Raw genomic sequence first — 16,816 nt, forward strand, 5'->3', positions numbered from 1 at the left:
AAAAAAAAACTGCTCCAGAAATCTCCTAGAAGGTTCCCAAAACCGAAAAACCAGCTCGGAACCACCTAGAAACTTCCCAAAAGTGGATGCGCTGAAACGTGTAACGGGCCGGCCCATCCCAAAACAATAGCTGATCTCCCCTGTGCGTACACATTTAACATTTTTAAATATAAGTTTAATTGTTTTGAATACATGTTTAATATTTTCATACACATTTAAACATTTTTTAAATACTTGATTAATATTTTTTGATTACGTGGTCAACATTTTAAAATGCTTGATTAACATTTTTCAAATACAAAATTATCATTTTTTAATGCATGGTCATCATTTTTTCTATACACATTTAACATTTCTCAAATGCTTGATTAACATTTTTTTCAAATACAAGACTAAGATTTCTTGAATACATGGTCAACATTTTTTCTATATGCATTTAACATTTTTCAATTGCTTGATTAACATTTTTAAAAATTCAAATACAAGTTTAATTTTTCCAATACAATACAATATTAACCAATTTTTAATACATGGTCAACCTTTTTTCTATACACATATATATTTTGAAAATGCTTGATTAATTTTTAACAAATGCTTGCTTAACATTTTTCAAATACATGCTAATCATTTTTTGAATACACGGGCAACCTTTTTTTTCTATACACTTCAAATATTTGCTTAACGTTTATACAAAACTTCTTTAACTCTGTTTCGAATGCTCGATTAACATTTAAAAAAATAAACGGTCAGTTTTTTCACACACATTATATATTTTTATACATTTTCCATATACACGAGAAACATGTTCTCTGTACACATTTAAGATTTTTTTATAATATTTGGTTAACAATTCTTTCAAAATTCTTTATTTAGAGTAATGTTTGTGCATTATTTATTTATAATATTTGGAAGTATAATAAACAAGTAAAAAAGAAAAAGAAAAAAAGTGAAAAAACAAAGAAAAAGGCCGTGGCCTCCGGCGCGGGTGGGCTGGCTCATCAGGCTCCCCTTCCCTACGTCTCGCCATAGGCGAGACACAGGTGTTGCTCCCCCATCATCCATCCATCCATCCACCCATCTCTCGGCTCTCGGCCGCCGACGAATAAACGAACGTCATCGTCCACTCCTGGATCACTCCTCGCTCCACCCCATCCCCATCCCCCAAACCACCAAAAGAAAAAAAAACCTCCCCTCCCCTCCCCCCCCAATCGTAAACCCTAGCCCCGCCCGCCGGACCGCCGGAGCGCCGGATGCCATGGGGGCCAGTCGGAAGCTGCAGGGCGAGATCGACCGCGTCCTCAAGAAGGTGCAGGAGGGCGTCGACGTCTTCGACAGCATCTGGAACAAGGTCCCCCCTCCTCTCCCCCTTCTCCCCCAACCCCCCGCGCCGGATTCTCATGATTTTGCGCGATTCTGGGGGCAGGTCTACGACACCGAGAATGCGAACCAGAAGGAGAAGTTCGAGGCGGACCTCAAGAAGGAGATCAAGAAGCTGCAGCGCTACCGCGACCAGATCAAGACCTGGATCCAGTCCAGCGAGATCAAGGACAAGAAGGTGACCCCTCCCTAATCTCTGTCTGTCCAGTATCTTTGTTGCCTCTGCCTCTGCCTCTGCTTCCTTCCTCCCTTCCGTCCGTCCTTCATGAGAATCATCTACCGTCTGCCCCGCTCTTCAGTTCAGTCAACTGTTTAGTTTAGATGCGGCTTCGGTGCCAAGTTATCTGGAGGAAATATGCCTTTACAGGTGTCTGGGGGGAGGTTAAGTGGCTAACTCCAGTCTCCAGCGCTTCTGTACCTGTCTTAACATTGATATTCTTGCTCGATTTTGGTTGTGCGGCGTCGTACTAGTACTCGTGTAGGTGCAATGCCAATGCACTTCTCTTCTGAATTGAAATTTTTGATATCATGCTTGTCTGGAACACGAAGTCGTAGTTGACCGCTCGAAGTGACTCTGCACATGATGGTATTTTATTTAAGTGGTAATAAGAATGACAGCCGACCATTTCTTCTCTCTAAAAGAACTGAAAGGAACGAAGCTGATTTAAAAACAAAATGGTAAACTTGAGCGGTAGGTAGTAAGAGGCGAAGAATTTAGTTGATGGGTTTTAAATGGGTTTATTACTTGGTAGATCTCGTGGTCTAATGATTGTCTGGAATGGAACACTAGAAGAGGTCCTCGTTTGATCTTCTGATCTGAATGTGAGTAAATGTTGTTTATAGAACTGCTTGTATCTCGTGTTCGAATTTGTACCATTAAGCCATGATTGGATTAAGCTGTGGAGCGCACAGTTGTGAGAAGGTGTTCTGATCAAGGCATTGACTAAACTTAGAAAGTTGTGAAGTGCAATAAGGCAATCTGTATGGATGTACAACAGAGTTTTGGAGTTTCTAGGCCCCTAAAGTTCTTACTGACCTTAAACCAAACCTGCCTTTAGAAAGACTTGCTAAATCAACAGTATAGTGATGGTTCTGGAGACGTTGCAATTCCTGATGTTGTTTCTTACGGTCTGTTTGGTTTTAGAACCAAATGGAGTGGAATATAACAGTTCCATTCCAGAGGAAAATAGAATGGTTCTGTTCATTTCCTGTGTTTGGTTGGAGGGATGGAATGACAAGAATCTGGTTCAGTTCACCTCTTGGTGATATTATCTCCCATGTGCATGATCATATTTTCATTAGACAATATATTATTCGAATTTTCAGCAGCATTGCCTTTGTATTTTCAGCGTAAACAATTGTATAGCTATCACTATGGCTATGGCTAATTGGTTATCAAACATAAAACTGGAATGCACATATAAACAAGACAAATTGTGTAGCTATCACAATTTTCTAAGAACTAGAGGTAAAAAATTACAATGTAATTTTGGACAGCAGCATGTACCAACAGGTATCACAAAACCATAGGCAAGAGGAGGAACCAAGTAACCACCGTGCACCAATTCACTGAGCATTTCCTAGAACACCCTACATGCACCAGTTCTTTGAAACTTCTCCTCACATAAAGCACCAGGATTTGGAGGAATGGGTGCGCATCTGAGGGAATATTCCCTTTTGAGCAACCAATTCATTCTCATTCCCTCTGTAACCAAACATAGTAATATGTCCCAGGCGCAGAACTGACCCACTCGTTCCACTATATTCCCAACCCAACACACCCTCGGTATTTTGTTATCCAATATGTCTTGTCATTTTAATCATCTCTTGTCAATTGGAACATTGCGTTCTCCATGTTTGTGCTACTACATGCTGCATTTTTTTTTTTGTAAATTGAGGAGTGTTTTACTGAAGAAATATGGTAGGGTTCCTGATTGCAGGTGTTCGTTTAGAGAAGCAGTTATTCATTTGTTTCAGTTTTGTGGTGTTTAGGCCAACTTCTTTTCGTTACATGTTACCATTTAAAGTTGGGCATAGCTTACCGTTCTGTGTTTAATCCATTTGTGATATATGTTGACATAGGTTAGTGCCTCTTATGAGCAGGCTCTCATGGATGCCCGCAAGCAGATTGAACGCGAGATGGAACGATTTAAGGTCTGTGAGAAGGAAACTAAAACCAAGGCCTTCTCGAAAGAAGGGTTAGGTCAACAGCCTAAAACTGTATGCACTCGGTCTTGTTTCTGTGTTTGATTAACCCTTTTTTCTTTAGTTGTTATGAATCTCAGCATCAATTCTTATTTCACGCAGGATCCTAGAGAGAAGGCTAAAGCTGAAACAAGAGATTGGCTTAACAGTGTGGTATGTTTGATGCATTACATGTATGCTTAGTCTTATTGTTGTTTCTCTTTGGCCTAGAGTATGTTCTGAAAGACACTCGCAGATTCTACTTTGTGACAACTGATAATAGACTATTTAGAATTTGCTGACTAAGTTTTCTGATCTGATTGGTCTGAAAGTATAACTTGCATGCACACCCGACTACTGATGTTTGCTAATATTTTGACTATACTGGTGGTTACTTGTCCCTCTCAGAATAAAACAAAATCATATAGACTATTATTCTGTGGCTATTTTCTTTGATCTGATCACTCTGAAAGTATCATTCGCATGCATACTTGACTCTGCTGATGTTTATTGATATTTTGATTATATCAAGTCATTACGCTGCACCTCGCTAATGACATTTGCATGCATACTTGACTCTGCTGATGTTTATTGTATTTTGATTATATCAGTCATTACTTTGTGATTTTCTGGTGTTGCTATTTATTTGTTGCATGTGGGTGCAACATTTCTAATATACTTTTGGGTTCGGTTTACAGGTTAGTGATTTGGAAAATCAGATTGATAATTTTGAAGCGGAGCTTGAAGGACTTTCATTTAAGAAAGGAAAGCAAAGACCTCCTCGATTGGTATGATCAACTGTATAGGATTGGAAAGTGTTCATATTTTACTGTCTACGGAACCTGTTTCCAACAGTCTCTATTGCGGAGGAAGTAATTATGCATTATCAGGTACATTTAGAGAAATCTATTACGCGGCATAAGGCTCATATAAAAAAATTGGAGTCAATTCTGAGACTCTTGGATAATGATGAGTTGAGTCCTGAGCAAGTCAATGATGTGAAAGATTTCCTAGAAGACTATGTTGAACGTAATCAGGTGGGATTTTCTTCCTGCTTAGCTGTCATAATATCCATTTTTTAATTTTTGATATAGTCAAGTCGGAATTGTGATGACCTAAAAGCATTGTGGATCTGCTGCTTGTTCTGACTATCGATTTCTTAATCCGATTCAGGAAGATTTTGATGAATTTAGTGATGTTGAGGATCTCTATAGCACATTGCCTATGGAGAAGGTTGAAGCACTCGAAGACATGGTTTCACTTGCTCCTTCCATTCTTATCAAGGTGAGCTGTGAGCTGTTATTTTTTTACTTTGTTTATTGTGATTTTGCTAATAGAATCAACTGGCAAACTTTCTTATTTTTTTTCCCCACAAATACTGCTTGTCTGCTATGCTGGTGCAGACCATTTCTCTACCATGTTTTTATGTCGTGCAGCTCTTCATCTTTTAGTTGTATGGGTAATTATATATTTTTCAACATCGCTTCTTGTTTGGTTGACAGGGTGTTGCTGCTGTTTCCACTACTGCAGTTTTGAGTACGAAGAGTCCGACAGCAACTTCACCTACTCAGGTACATGTTATTCATTCCTAGTTATTTATTGAATATCTCTTGGTTTGTGATAAACGGAGAGATAGTATTAGTATATCAAATACTCAGAACACAATGGTTGTTATGTGCCCAGTGTCAGCTTAGTGGCATCTTGGCTGCTGCTTTCTTGTCAACCTTTACATGCTAGTATTGATTTATTTGATCATATTCTTACAAGCTAATCCTTGAATATGAATACATGTGGTTGTTGCTAATTTGGGCATTTAATAAAAACACATGCTAACAAGATTGAGGAATTGGTTATTTCTAATGTACAATCCTGATTACTACTTGTCGATATGCTGATTTACCGACTCTGTCTCCCTTTGCTTCAGGCTACTGTATCAACAATCTCACAAGGGACATCACAAGATCAAGCAGAGGAAACAACTACGCTAGAAAGCAATCCTGAATCGGTGCCACAAACACCACCTCCGAAGGGTGGAAATCTGGGACCATCAGTGCCAGTTGTGCCCACTGCCATTAGTACCAGTGCTGCAGCTGTTTCTGTTTCGGCGGATGCCATTAGTTCCCCAGGCCCAGTACGGCCAATTGTTCCTCCCACAGCACCCACAATATTTGCTGCTTCTGCTGCTGTTCGAAATGCTACAGAGAGCATGCCTGCTGTTGCTTCAACTCCTGCAAACTTATCTACTGCCGTGAAGGATGATGAAAGCATGAGCTTTCCTCCACGTAGACCGTCTCCCGCAGTTACTGAAATTGGTCTTGGCAGGGGTATTACCCGTGGCTTAACTAGTCAGGCATTAGCTGCTCCCATAAGTGTAGGTCCAGCTCCAGGAAATGGGTCCATTACTGCAATTCCTCCAATAAATGACCTGTCCAAACGAAACATAATGAATACTGATGAGAGGGTTAACACTGGTGGTCTTTCTCAGCAGTTGGTTTCACCTCTTGGTAGTAAAGTTCAACCACAGCCGGTTGTGAAGACTAACGATGCTGTTAGCTCTGATTCCAGTAACACCAGTGAAAGTGCAGTTATTGGAGGAAGGGTATTTTCTCCTCCGGTTGTTCCTGGGGCTCAGTGGAGGCCTCAAGCTCCTGCTGGTTTCCAAAATCAAAGTGAAACTGTATGTACCTTTGCTCCAGTTTTATTTCTGAATTTCACTGTGATTTTACAAATGATTTTATAAAATATTCATAGGATTATAGGAATATATGACATTTACTTGTTCACATTTTCAGGGTCAATTTCGTGGAAGACCTGAGGTCACCGACCAAAGGGAGAAGTACTTGCAAAGATTGCAACAAGTACAGCAGCAGCAGGGCAACCTTCTTAATGCTTCTCATATAACGGGCATCAATCAGAAGCAATTTTCAACCCAGCAGCCCAATTCCCTCTTACAACAGGTTGTTCCTGCTTTTACTAATAAAAATGTTGTGATATATCAATGTCTCCTTTAGTCAAGAATCAGGAAGTACAAATTAGTTGAATACACTGATTTTTGATTGTCCGCGTATTACTTAGGTGCTGTTCTCTTTCTGTCTTTAGGAGTGCAAGTCCTTCTTTAGATGCTTCCATTCTAATCTTATTCTGTTAAGGCATGAAATCAACTCGTAAAGTTTGTAGTAATATTTTGTGTTGGCATTCCTCAATCTTTTGTAACCATCTTATAATGCCTGAAATCTAAAGTCAATTCTATATAGTGATTGTTTTCACATTTTCAGTTTGTTCATTTTTGCAGTTTAATTCTCAGAGTTCTTCTATCTCTTCTCAAGGGGGCCTTGGGCTAGGGGTTCAGGGACCAGGTATCCCTTCTGCCTTCTCATCTCAGCTACAACCTCATGAATCCCAAATTCTCGAGCAATGTAATGGCCATGCATTTATTTCTAGTATATATAAAGTTGGAGGCTCATAGTGTTTGACCACTAGTTTTTCCTGTGCATTAAGAATTTATCAATATGTGCAGACGCTGGGCAAACAAAAAGTGACGAGCAGCAACAAGGCTTGGCCGATGATGCTAGTGTGGAGTCTGCTGCAACAACTGGACCGAATAAGCACACCAATGAAGATGACACAAAGGCTCCTTATTCGGTACGGACCAACTTTTCCATACACGCCTGCTCATGAATTCAGTGAAACAAGGTGCATACAATTAAGGACACTGCACTTATCAGTGGGAATAATCAATAGTGTGGAGTAACTCACAATAATCTATGACATTTCGTAGCTAGATTTTTAAAGGACTTTGGGCTATTTTGCTCATATTTTAGAAAACCGGTCGTGTGTATGGCCCATCTTTCTTGCAAAATAGACTTGAACTGGTCACATCAGTTCCAATCTGCATATCTTTTCGGTGCTCCTACAATGTTAGACAGTTTAATTCTTAATTGTTTTTGACTCTATAGTTTCCCTGTACTTCTATTCAGGCACATAATGTAACACCTGGGACGTCACCCTGTGTGGCTTAACAGAAAAAATTAGAACAACGTACAGTGTATTTTTTCCGCAGTAATTATTTTGGGCAGTAGTATTTTAGGGTGTGTTGGTCTGAGCCTGAGCCTACCCCCATCAAAATTTTGGTTAGCCAAAACTTCGGCGAGGATTTTGCTTGCTCATGTGGGCTACAAAAATGCAAAAGAGTGGCAAATAGACCTGGGCATGGCCAAAAATTTGGCAACCTTCTGAACATGAACATTGATTTTGGTGTGCGTGTTTTCTTATTATCTGAACATTGATTTTCCTTGTATGGTTTTTACAGAATCCTCCAGCATCCATAGCAGAAGGCACCCAGCTATCTAGAGACTCTGATCTATCACCCGGGCAGCCTATGCAAGCTGGCATGCCATCATCTGGTGTTGGTGTTATTGGCCGGAGGAGTGTATCTGATTTTGGAGCAATTGGAGACAATCTCAGTGGAGCTTCGGTAGTTTCTGGTCACGATCACCTTTATAATTTGCAAATGCTCGAAGCTGCATACCACAGGCTTCCACAGCCCAAGGACTCTGAGCGTGCGAAAACTTATATTCCGGTATGGATGATGCTCTGTCATTTATATATGCACCAGATGTTGTAATGTAGAGTTAACCTCCCTATCTCGTTACTTTTTCAGAGGCACCCTTCAGTGACCCCTGCCAGTTACCCACAGATTCAGGCACCAATTGTGACAAATCCTGCTTTTTGGGAAAGGCTCGGTAGTGATACATTGTCTACAGATATGTTATTCTTTGCATTCTACTATCAGCAGGTTGGTCAGGTTTCATGTACTTGTTTCCAAATTCCAACTGTTTACTTATTTCCTTGCAGCATCACCCATCCAACTTTAATGAAGCTCTTGACATTCTTTCTTTGTTTTCCATGTTGGTAGAACTCGTACCAACAATATTTGGCCGCGAAAGAACTAAAAAAGCAGTCATGGAGATTTCACAGGAAGTACAATACTTGGTTCCAGCGGCACGTGGAGCCACAGGTGACGACGGATGAGTATGAGCGGGGATCATATGTGTACTTTGATTTTCATCTCGCAGATGACGGCAATGGGTGGTAAGCTGACCCCTCTTCTTTTAGTGTTTCTAACTTTCTATTACATAGATTGATGGCACCAGTACTGTTACTGGTAAAGGTCGTGAGTTGTTAACCCTGTTACTTATTATTGCTCGCTCGCTCGATTGCAGGTGCCAAAGGATCAAGAACGACTTCACATTTGAGTACAACTTCCTTGAGGATGAACTGTCAGTACAGCCAAACTAGGGCACTAGGGCTGATCAAAGTGTTTGATCAAATGCGACTCGTGTAATTTTCAGAATGGAACTGTTGGAATCCGGAACGAATTCAAATTCCCCAGTTGTAAGTTGTAACCTTGTGGGCGAATTTAAATTTAGAGCTGTTGTGTGCATTCCTGGTCCCAGCCCTCACAGTCTGAACCTCATGCTGAATTAGATCCAGATTTCCTGGAAACTGGGAACTGGGCATGTCCAACGAGTTTGGTGGTACATTAAAAATAAAGGACTTGATGCAACATTGTTGGGTGATCTTGCAGGCCTAGAAGAATCTAACATACATGCGGCCAAGTCGCACAAAATGAATGATTGAAACTAAGAAATCACTACTTGTTCATTTTAAGTTTTTTTAATTAAAAAATCATCTTCACTTATAATGCAGCCTGTTTCTTCTTCACCAACGAGATGGATGATGTGCCATGTTTCAAGCCAGAATCCAGCCTAAATGACCAACAAACACCATCTCTGCAGCAGCAGCTTGCGGAGGATCTCAGCAGCTCCGGCGGCCGCCACACCTGAATGAGACCGGAGCAGCAGCTCCGATGGCGACCGCCACATCCCCTGACCTGCATTCCTCGCCTTTACGCTGTGAGCGGCAACTCCGGCGACCCACATCACTTGACCTGCATTCGTCGATCTGCTTCCTTGCCTTCGCCTGGGACGCTGCTGCTTCCGGACCTTGTTTCTGGCAAGGTCCTGGCTCAGCCTTGTCGTGGTTGACGATGGTCGCTGTCGCTTCTCACATTGTCTCTGCCTTGTGAAATAGACTGGCGCCGGAAACAACTGCTGTAAAAAAATGATGTAAAAAAAACTCTGGGGCCGAAAAAAAATTCAGGCACGTAGATATATTTTTTAGAATGAAGACGCAAGTTGTGTCCAGCTTTAAATTAATAAAGCGATCCAAGGCAGCATCCAACATAGGTTCGACACCATAACAACAACAACATATGAAGGTACTAAAAATAGAGCGATACAAGTCCACGGGCACTGAGCTCAGAGTCTCGTTGTTTCCCCAACGGTGTCATGATCCGCTCCATGACCTCCTGCATGAGCTCGGAGTCTCGCAGTTTCCCCAACGGTGTCCAAGTATGTTAAAAAAGTTGACATTTGAAAATGACATCTCTTGGGTGAGAAGGAAATTTATTCTCAATGGTAATTTTATTTCAGATAGCCCATAAAGACCAAAGCAGCGCTCCAACGCTACGCCACACGATCCTAGCAAATGCGCCCCTTTGCGCCTGAAGCAAGGCGAGGAGGTCAGCCCCTGACGAGGGGTTCCAATTCTGCCCAAGAGCCTCTCTTACGGCACACCGGGCAAAGCTAGCCAAATGGCATCGAAAGACGACGTGGTTAGCGTCCTCCCCAAGTCTGCACACTACACATGACCCATTGGATGGGCCGTTTCGCTTGGCCATGTTATTAGAAGCGGCGAAGCGGTTGCGGAACATTTGCCAAAAAGGAAGATTTTCGTCTTAAGCAGCATTCTTGCCTTCCATAACCCATAGCTATGTCCAACACCATCCCTCGGTAAGCTTACCATACAAGGATTTGACGGAAAACTTTCCGAATGCAGTCAAGCTCCACGAGACTGCATCCGAGCCCACGACCACCGTTCTCCCTCCCAGCCTAGCGACCAAGCCATCCCAGCAGAGCCCTTCTGTCGGAGTGAGGTTTCTCATAAAACTAACTGTGGGGGGAGAAGAGCGAAGTACGTCGGCAACCATAAGCTCTGTGTCCGTTGCCAGTTGGAAGAGTGAACCATGGCTCATCCAAAGGGGAGTAGGCCCTAGCCACGCGTCCAACCAAAAGCGGGTAGACTTGCCGTTGTTCACCTGGAAGCTAGCCCAAACAACAAAAGCATGCTTCACCGCCTGGATCCTGTTCCAGAAGGGTGATCCCTTGTTTTTTGCAGTGAATTTTTTCCCATTCGGGAAATACTTGCTCGTAACAGGTCAGTCCAGAGCCCCGACTCATTTTGGACTAACCTCCAAATCCACTTCGCGAGAAGGGCCGCACTCATAAGTTTGGAGTTAAGGATACCCAGCCCACTGAATTTCTCGGGCCTACATACTGCGGCCCACTTTACCAGGTGGTATTTCCGCTTAGTCCCAGCCCCTTGCCAGAAGAAGCGGGAGCGGGGAGTGTCTAACTTAGCGTGTAACCCATTGGCTAGTAGAAACATGCCCATTGTAAAGAGCGGGAGCAAGGATAGGCTAGAATTCGTAAGGATGAGTCTAGTCGTTGAGGACATAAAACGACCTCTCCACGGACTCACTCTACTAGCCATTTTGCCGTATAGCGGTTCCCACTCGTGTATGGAGAGCTTCCTATTTGAGATGGGAAGGCCTAGGTACTTGATCGGAAAGCTCCCAAGCTTACAGTTAAGTAGGTCAGCCACCAGCTTGCTAGCTTGGCCGTCCATCCCCATGGCTATGACCTTACTTTTTAGGAAGTTAATCTTTAGACCCGATAAGATTTCAAAACTGAGAAGAAGCAGTTTAACCGTAGCTATACTGTGGTCATCAGGCTCAAATAATAGCAGTGTGTCGTCTGCATATTGAAGATGGGTCACCCCCCTGGAATGAGGTTGGGGACCAAACCCTTAATATGGCCGGCTTCCCTAGCCTTACCAATCATGGCCGAGAGGACGTCCGCAACAAAATTAAAAACCAAGGGCGAAACGGGATCGCCATTAATCGGCACAACCTTCTTGCACCACCGCACCCCCTCCTCGGATAGCAAGACCCGACGCTCGAGATCGCATGCGTCCTTACCTCACCAGGGCTGGGTCCAATGTAATTGGCGTACTCTCCATTGTGCGGCTCTACTGGATTTTCTCGCCCAAAATATTTTCTGATCCTATCCGAATTTCTTCTGGAAATATTTCGGGCCTCGCTCCTGCGCTTAGGCCATCTGCCCACCCTTTTTTTGCTAAGCGTTGAAAAGGAAAACAAACCTGATTTCAACCGCACGTATAGGATGGCAAGTATGGTGCACACACAAATTTTGGGTCCATCATGAATTGTGGCTTCCATGGTCCACGTGAATTTTGTGCCCATGAACGAGTTTGGATGTGACGTTGTGGTCTTTCCTCATGAATGAAATGTTCACGGTCCTCTTCTACTCTCTCTTCCATCGGATATAGATGAACGGCTCAGATGAGCTGAACACGGGATCGATCCGTGGGAGGGTTGTGTCTGGCCAATAATAGCAATCCGTGCCCAGTGCGAACCAATCTCATGGTTGGATTATTAGGAGGACAGTGGTATTCCCAGTCTACTAAAGTTCAAATCCTAAACTTGATATTGGTGCTTGCATTTTTCTGAATTTATTTTAGGCCTTTCGGCGATGTGTGTTCAGGGATAAGACGTTTTTGTCCACAATGAGGATGTTTGGAGCGACTTTATCAATCTCAAGATGACATGCCGGCTCAGTCTTTCGGAGGTGCTCATAGGGATAGAATGTACATGTGTGTGTTCATAAGGATGAGTGTATGCGTGTCTGTATGAGCATATAAGTCTGTACTGTATTAAAAAAAAGCATTCCGTGCCCAGCAAAAGAGAAGTCCAAACACTAAAAAGCTACTAGTCGTACAAAATTTCCAACGTCGCACCCGGAATATCTCCCGCCCCCACTCAATCCGCTTGTGCCGAGAAATCGCCCCGCGTGCATGTTGCAACCATTTCAGCCTGCCAGCGAGCACACATCCTCCGAAATATCTCCAGTGCACCTCGTAAATCCTGGATGATGCCTCCGAAATATCTCCCTCCTCCAATCAATCTCATTGTGCCAAAGTGTCCCAGCTCAATGCGCGTGCCACCAGCAAATATTTCGTCCCATCCGCGCGCGCTCGCGTATGAAATATCCCTCCGCGCACATTGGCCGCGCCCTGTGAATGTTTTGTGAACTAGAAGAATGTCACGAGGACTTTTTAATAGTAGAGATAATGAAATCCAGTCCACCTAAAAAAAACCTAATGAGGGGCTGACACTTCTTATAGGAACCCTTGTACGAATCGCTCCCTCAGGAAGCCTCGTTCAAGCGAACAACGTTATTAGAGAGTGTTTTCTTCAAAAAACCACTGCCCAAAGAACGTTCTAGAGATGAGCCTAAATCACCCAAAAACATTTGCTGCTAGACATATGAATGGAACATGTTTCTTCATCATCACATCATCACATAATACTCAATATGGAGTACAAGTTTAGTTTTTTTTGCGGGGTATAGTACAAGTTTAGTTGTTTAGTGGGAGGAGTGTTCTCATCTATTACGAAGACGCCTATGATAAATCCGTTAATCTTAAAATGTTGAATTGACTCAATATTTCGAAGGTGGGAGTGCCTGCATGCGTTCATAGAAAATTAGAGATGGATAAGTGTAAACATGTGAGCATCTGCATTTGTGCCGTGTTCAAAAAATTCCGGACACTTTGCTACGGTAGTAACCCCATTGCGTATAATAATCTATAAAAGGGGGGGGGGGGGGGGGGGTGGGGTGGCGTGCTAGGCGTCCGCCGGGTCGCGAGCCATCAGATCTGTGATCTGTGCCGCATCGAGCGCTCAGACGTGCCTTCATTATTGCAACCCAGGCCTTGTTGCAGGATTACTTCTGCAACACAGGTCTTGTTGCAGGATTATTTCTGCAACATAGGTCCTGTTGCAGGATTTTTCTGCAACATAGGTCTTGTTGCATTTTTTCGCAACTGATTGTTTGTTGCAATTTTTTTTCAACCGAGGTCTTGTTGCAGAAAAAAATTCATAAGAGATATTTTATTACAAAACATAGACTTGTCATAGACCATTGAACGCTATATATGTTTCGGAAACATAACTTCTGTTGCAGAAGCGCGTTCGACAAAGGATAGTGTGTGGAATCTCACTAGGACACGTGTGAGGCAGGGGAGGCGGCGGACGCGGACGCCGCGATCCGCCGGGTGATGGTAAGAGTTTCCCATAAAAGGGACCTGCTTATACCCCGTAAAAGAAAAAGGGGCGTGCTACGCGTCCGCGGCTGATCTTTTTACCGCGTCATACAGCCGAACGTGTCTTCATTCTGCAACACAGGTCTTGTTGCGGAATTATTTTTGCAACGCATGTGTTGTTGCGGACTTATTTCTGCAACACAGCTCTTGTTGCGGATTTTTTTGCAACATCAATTTTCTTGTATTTTTTTGCAACTGAGGTTTTGTTGTAAATTTTTTTTTTGCAACTGAGTTCTTGTTGCGGAAAAAATTCGGAGAGGTTTTGCTGTAAAACGTAGACCCGTCGTATAGTATTGCAACACTGCATATGTTTCGGAAGCATAGCTCATGTTGCAAAAGCGAGTTTATTGAACGATGGTATGCGGGACACGTGTCATGCAGGGAAGGTGACGGACGCGGCCCAGTTATCCGCCGGTTGATGGTAAGTATTTCCCTAAAAGAAAACAAAAACTCAAAAATACACCCAAAACTTGGTATGCGTCCGATCCGCTAAACTTTGTTGTGCATGCATCCGATCCGGGCGTCTTCTTTTCCTCCTGACATGCGTTCGATGGAGGGATCCACATGACATGCCACGGCGCGCGATCTCCTAACAATTAGGGCAAACCTTGTCCTCCTCCTCCGCCTGGAAATCCTCTCCCCCCACCGCCGTCGCCGTGCCGGAGCCAGGACCCATGCGCCGGCCGCCGCATCCACTTAACACGCTTGCCATGAAAATTCAAGCCCAGATTCACTAAACTTTGTCATGCTTGCATCGGATCCTCTTCTTACGTTCAATCGGGAATCCACTCGGCATGGTATGGCGCGCGATCTCCTAACAACCAGGGCAAGTCTTGTCCTCCTGCTCCTCCTGGTGATCCTCTCCTCCACCGCGGTCCTCGCCGTGCCGGAGCCGGACCCATGCGCCGGCCGCCGCATCCACGTCCGGCGTCTCCCCCCGCGCTTCAACACGGACCTCCTCCGCCACTGCGACGGCGCCTTCCCGCTGGCCGACCACCCCGGTGCCACGCCCGCCTGCGCCTCGCTCGCCAACCACGGCCTTGGCCCCCGCACCCACAACCGCTCCCGCTCATGGTACCGCACCGACGCGCGCCTCCTCGAGCCCTTCTTCCACCGCCGCCTCCTCGACCGCGCCTGCCTCGCCGACGACCCCGCCCGCGCCGACGCCGTCTTCCTCCCCTACTACGCCTCCCTCGACGCGCTCCCCTTCCTCCTCGAACCCGCCATGCTCAACTTCTCGGGCGCGCACGGCGTCGCCCTCGCCCAGTTCCTCGCGACCGACCGCCCGCGGGTCCTCGCCCGGCGCCACGGCCACGACCACTTCCTCGTGCTCGCCGGCCCGGCATGGGACTACGCGCAGCCGGCCGACACCGACCCCAGGCTGTGGGGCACCACCTCGCTGCTCCGCCGCCCCGAGTTCGACAACTTCACCTTCCTCACGCTCGAGTCCCGCGCGTGGCCGTGGCAGGAGCACGCCGTGCCGCACCCGACGTCCTTCCACCCATCGTCGCTCCCGCGGCTCCGCGCATGGATCGCCCGCGCGCGCCGCTCGCGCCGCACGGCGCTGATGCTCTACGCCGGCACCGTGTCCAGGCCGTCCCGCCCCAACATCCGGAGCTTCATCCTCGCCGAGTGCGCGAACCGCATCGACACATGCACCGTCGTCGACTGCCATGGCGGGTCCTGCGCGCTCGACCCGGTGCGCTCCATGCGGCCCATGCTGAAGGCCAAGTTCTGCCTGGAGCCGCCGGGGGACACGTCGACGCGGCGTTCGACGTTCGACGCGGTGGTGGCCGGGTGCGTGCCGGTGTTCTTCGAGGACGCGTCGGCAAGGACGCAGTACGGGTGGCACCTGCCGCCGGGGAGGTACGAGGAGTTCTCGGTGACCATACCCAAGGACGCGGTGATGCTGGGGGGCGTGCAGATCATGGAGACCCTGGCGGCGGTGCCGGAGGAGGAGGTGGCCAGGATGCGGGAGCGGCTTCTGGAGCTGGCGCCGAGGGTGGTCTACCGGCGGCACGGGAGCGCGGCAGAGAGGATGAGGGAGGCGAGCATGGACGCCGTGGACATCGCCGTCGAGGGCGCGCTACGGAGGATACGGAGGCGGGTGCGTGCTCTGAAGGATGGTCAGCCGGAGGCCATTTACGCGATGGACGACGACGACCAATAGATCTAGCTAGTTGATCATATCTTCCAGGTGGTCGCAAGCCTGTGATGCAACAGATGTACCAAAATGATAAGTGCCACATATGCGACACGAAAAAACACCGCCCTACGGTTCTGATGTTGCATATATAGATCAGCCACGACATGCATTGTTTATCTCTTTTTTTTTGGGTTGCACACTCGCCTCGGCAAAGATTTATGCTCGGTTTAAAAAAATAACGGGCAATGAAAATCAACGGAACACTCGGCAAACATGATGAATGAAAAAAAAAAAATGAGGCGCCGTCGGGAGAAACATGGTGGCACGCGTGGTGAAGAAGGCGTAGTAGCACGGGAGGCGGAGCTCGCTGGCCACGCGGATCATCATGAAGGTCATGGAGATGTCCTATCTCCAAGTTAATAACCCTAAAAAAGGAGTAAGCTGACTAGGTTTTCCGTACTTCCTCTGTGTAGTGATCTAAACACTTTTATATTTCTTTACAAAGGGAGTAACGCTCAGCAAAGTCTTTACTGAGCGGAAATCGACCTTCGTCGAGTACGGAGTACATGGCAAAGAACCAGATTCCAGTACTGAAGGGAGTGTTGGTTGTTCTTGCCTTCTTGGTGGACTTGGATCAACTAGTAGTTCAGGAATAAGATATGAGAGAACTCTGACAGTAGTGAGTTCATCACTGAACGCAGTCTAGCAATTCAGTTCGACTCTATTTAAGAGACCCGCTTGCTTATTGCAATTCAGAACTGTGATAGGAATGGTTCATGCGCCCTGTCAAGAGTAGACGTT

At 45.5% G+C, this 16,816-nt stretch overlaps 2 protein-coding genes across 5 annotated transcripts; both read left to right on the plus strand.

The window, feature by feature from the left end:
- The first annotated feature begins 1,130 nt into the window (after positions 1–1,130).
- LOC125550183 (CCR4-NOT transcription complex subunit 3) lies at positions 1,131–9,004 on the plus strand. 4 transcript variants are annotated; one of them, XM_048713115.1, is made up of 16 exons: positions 1,131–1,348; positions 1,424–1,555; positions 3,460–3,597; positions 3,685–3,735; positions 4,260–4,349; positions 4,452–4,598; positions 4,735–4,845; positions 5,064–5,132; positions 5,486–6,238; positions 6,354–6,518; positions 6,854–6,977; positions 7,079–7,203; positions 7,871–8,140; positions 8,222–8,356; positions 8,477–8,652; positions 8,784–9,004. In XM_048713115.1, exons 1-16 carry the CDS (start codon positions 1,256–1,258, stop codon positions 8,857–8,859), a joined length of 2,655 nt encoding a protein of 884 aa, XP_048569072.1. In that variant the 5' UTR covers positions 1,131–1,255; the 3' UTR covers positions 8,860–9,004. The 4 variants fall into 4 exon arrangements, with proteins under 4 accessions (XP_048569072.1, XP_048569075.1, XP_048569073.1 ...); XM_048713118.1 differs by having other exon boundaries at positions 6,854–6,917; XM_048713116.1 differs by having other exon boundaries at positions 3,481–3,597.
- Positions 9,005–14,668: 5,664 nt separating this feature from the next.
- LOC125554488 (probable xyloglucan galactosyltransferase GT19) lies at positions 14,669–16,039 on the plus strand. The gene has a single exon (XM_048718033.1). The coding sequence runs from the start codon at positions 14,669–14,671 to the stop codon at positions 16,037–16,039; it is 1,371 nt and encodes a 456-aa protein (XP_048573990.1).
- Positions 16,040–16,816: the final 777 nt, after the last annotated feature.

This window comes from Triticum urartu, chromosome 4 (genome assembly GCF_003073215.2).
Source record: "Triticum urartu cultivar G1812 chromosome 4, Tu2.1, whole genome shotgun sequence".
NCBI lineage: Eukaryota > Viridiplantae > Streptophyta > Magnoliopsida > Poales > Poaceae > Triticum > Triticum urartu.